General features: G+C 55.0%; 3 protein-coding genes across 3 annotated transcripts in view, besides 1 other annotated feature; all 3 read left to right on the top strand.

Annotated features, from left to right (window-relative positions):
- The window catches only part of Tco025E_08572 (retrotransposon hot spot (RHS) protein), a gene marked incomplete at both ends in the record, with an annotated part of 576 nt that extends 456 nt beyond the window's left edge, over positions 1–120 (top strand). Inside the window, one exon of the mRNA XM_029375417.1 lies at positions 1–120. This exon is cut by the window's left edge and continues 456 nt beyond it. Within this exon, the coding sequence (XP_029224514.1) occupies positions 1–120 (120 nt within the window).
- Positions 121–403: 283 nt separating this feature from the next.
- Positions 404–426: a microsatellite.
- Positions 427–451: 25 nt separating this feature from the next.
- On the top strand, positions 452–1,000 carry Tco025E_08571 (putative retrotransposon hot spot (RHS) protein; the record flags this gene model as incomplete). The annotated part of the gene is made up of 1 exon (XM_029375416.1): positions 452–1,000. The coding sequence occupies one exon, from the start codon at positions 452–454 to the stop codon at positions 998–1,000; it is 549 nt and encodes a 182-aa protein (XP_029224513.1).
- Positions 1,001–1,328: 328 nt separating this feature from the next.
- Positions 1,329–2,162, top strand: Tco025E_08570 (retrotransposon hot spot (RHS) protein; the record flags this gene model as incomplete). The annotated part of the gene is made up of 1 exon (XM_029375415.1): positions 1,329–2,162. The coding sequence occupies one exon, from the start codon at positions 1,329–1,331 to the stop codon at positions 2,160–2,162; it is 834 nt and encodes a 277-aa protein (XP_029224512.1).
- Positions 2,163–2,484: the final 322 nt, after the last annotated feature.

The raw sequence follows: 2,484 nt of genomic DNA, 5'->3' as shown, positions 1-2,484 counted from the left end.
GCCACTTCCCTCTCGCTGCGGCTGTGTGTGTGCGCGCTGCTCTTGTGTTCTTCGCCTCCGCATGTGCGTGTGTCTGTGAGGGGAGTGCGGCCGCGAGCGGTTATTCTGTTGCCGCCGTGACGGAGGCGCAGAGGCGGGGGGTGGCCGCCGCTGCCGTGGAGTTCTGCCTTCGTGCGGCCCACGCGACGCGTTTGATCCGCCGCTCTGCGGGTGTGCGTCTCACTGGCGCAGCTGGCCGCAGTGAGTTGTTGCTGCCCGGGCCTGCTGCGCCCCGCCAGCCGTCCGTCCTCCCGCTGCGTGGCTGCGGGGGCGTTGGGGAGGTGCGTCTCGTTTGTGCCTCTCTCTTTTTTTTCTCTCTCTTTTGTGGCTGTGAAGAATTCTTTTTTTAGTGCTAGTGATACGGCAAACACACACAGACACACACACCAGTTGAGTGAAGAAGATATCGATAATGTGGCGGGGTTTTGTGCGATTTCACGTTGCAATGCGGCAAAAGCTGTGCGTCTCAATTGTCGCGGCGAGAGCTGCCGCGGTGCGACCGCGTGGGGTGCGCAGCACTCCACAGCCGCAACTGTGCGTCGGCGACGCGTGTGCCCGTTGGCCGCGCGCCGGCGGTGTGCGCGGGGTCCTCCACCCATCGTTTCTTCTGATGGAACGGCGCCGCGTGTCCGGCGGTGGCGCGCAGTCCGCACAGGGCCAAGGGAGGGAGCAGCGAAGTAAGCAGCAGTGGACACTTGCCACCAGCGTCGAAGATGTGCTGTTGGAGGGAGTAAATGCCACAGAACAAATGGAGCTAAACGACTTCATTAGTAAGTACCTTGGTCCCAAGTTTGTGGCTGATGAAGGCCGCGGTGTAAAACTGGGGGCGTTTATTCAGGGGCCTGAGGATTGCATCAGTGACGAACGGCTCCTACGAAGAATTCTTAATTCACAAGCGTATCAGCTCCTGCGGGACGCACGCAAGCTTGCGGGCCAAGGCGTGTCTTCTCTCGCTCAATGAAAGGAATTTGAACAGAAAAACACGGTTACCCTTTTTGCAAAGGGGGAGCTTGACGCAGCCCTTGCTACGGCGGAGGCAAACGAAAAGGCAAAACGGGAAGCAGCCCCAGCTGCACCGGTGATTCTGGAGGGATTTTACGACTCTGTTTTCAACGCGAGGTGGAGCCACGTCTTGGAATTTCCCGAGGGCAAAGGTGAGAAAGGGGTGGTCCGAATGAAGGTGAAAAAAGGGCCAGCCACCAACACAGCCGTGGGTGTACAAGGCGCAGGGCATAACTTTTGAACTGGATGCCGCTGCAGACCAGCCTCGTGCACCGCGCCCAAGGCTGATGATACTCACCTCTGAGAAGGGGTGGCCGTGCACGTTGGCGCAGAATAGAATAGCTACCAAGGATTGCTACGTTAACTCTGAGGTGGAGCGTGTTTGGAGGATAGTGCAGGGCGATCTGAACCAATTGTTAGACGGCAAGGATAAAAAAAAGTTAGGTGTGGGGCGGCGTGTTTTGCTTGGAACGCCCGGTATCGGGAAGTCGATGAGCGCCGGCTCATACCTCCTCTACCAGCTGCTGCACTACGATGATAAGCAACTCCACGTCGTTGTCTACTGCTTTGGAGGGGATCTGGCGTACGTGTTTGACAGAACGACGATAACGGTGACAAAATACATGGATGAGATCAATATCAGCAACCTTATGGATGATTTGGTTAGGCAGCGCAAACTGAAGGGGTTTGTTATCTACGACGTGGATAAAGAAGGCCGTGAGCCGTCGTGCGGTTATCCGCCCTCCAAGTCATGGGGCGTCATTGTGTTGTTATCCCCAAAAGAAGATAACTACAAATCGTGGGAGAAACAAATGGGTGGAAACCAACTCGTTATGAATCGCCCGGACGAGATTGATGTGAAGGCGATGTGTGCCTGGGAGAAGCGTGGTGAGTCCGCGGAGGAGCAAATGAAGTACTGGACGATGGCCAAAAAACACATGGATGATGTGGGACCGATATTACGATCCATCTTCAGTGGGCGTGCTTGGAAGAAGCGCAGTATCGCCAACGACGAGGTGAAAAGTATCAACGCTTTAAATGCCAAGTATTACATGCGCGTGGAAGTGGCGGTCGATTGGACTGAGACAAATGTGTCTTACAAGCTTGTGAAAATTGTTTGATTGTTGAGTCCGGGAGGGAATGAGAAATTTTACAACGGGTATCTTACCACACACTTCGCGAATTCCGCCATGATTCAGGTGTCGAAGGTGAAGTCGTTGTCTGAAATGATGAGGATGATGTTGCTTTCCAGGAGCGCATTTGTGCCGGCGTTATTGGAGAGGGTTGGTAAACTGGCATTTACCTCTGGGAGCTTTCTGGAGGCGGTGAAAGACAAGTACGTGGAGCTGGTTCCAGGAAGACGCAGGCGACGGCCCTGTGCGTTGAAAGAAAACATTGTACTGCGCCCCACCAGCGTTGCTGAGTTGAATAGGAACCACGATA

This window comes from Trypanosoma conorhini (genome assembly GCF_003719485.1).
Source record: "Trypanosoma conorhini strain 025E chromosome Unknown Tco_14.4_contig_00815, whole genome shotgun sequence".
In the NCBI taxonomy this organism is placed as follows: Eukaryota; Euglenozoa; class Kinetoplastea; order Trypanosomatida; family Trypanosomatidae; genus Trypanosoma; species Trypanosoma conorhini.
This window is presented reverse-complemented; position numbering and strand designations above follow the sequence as displayed.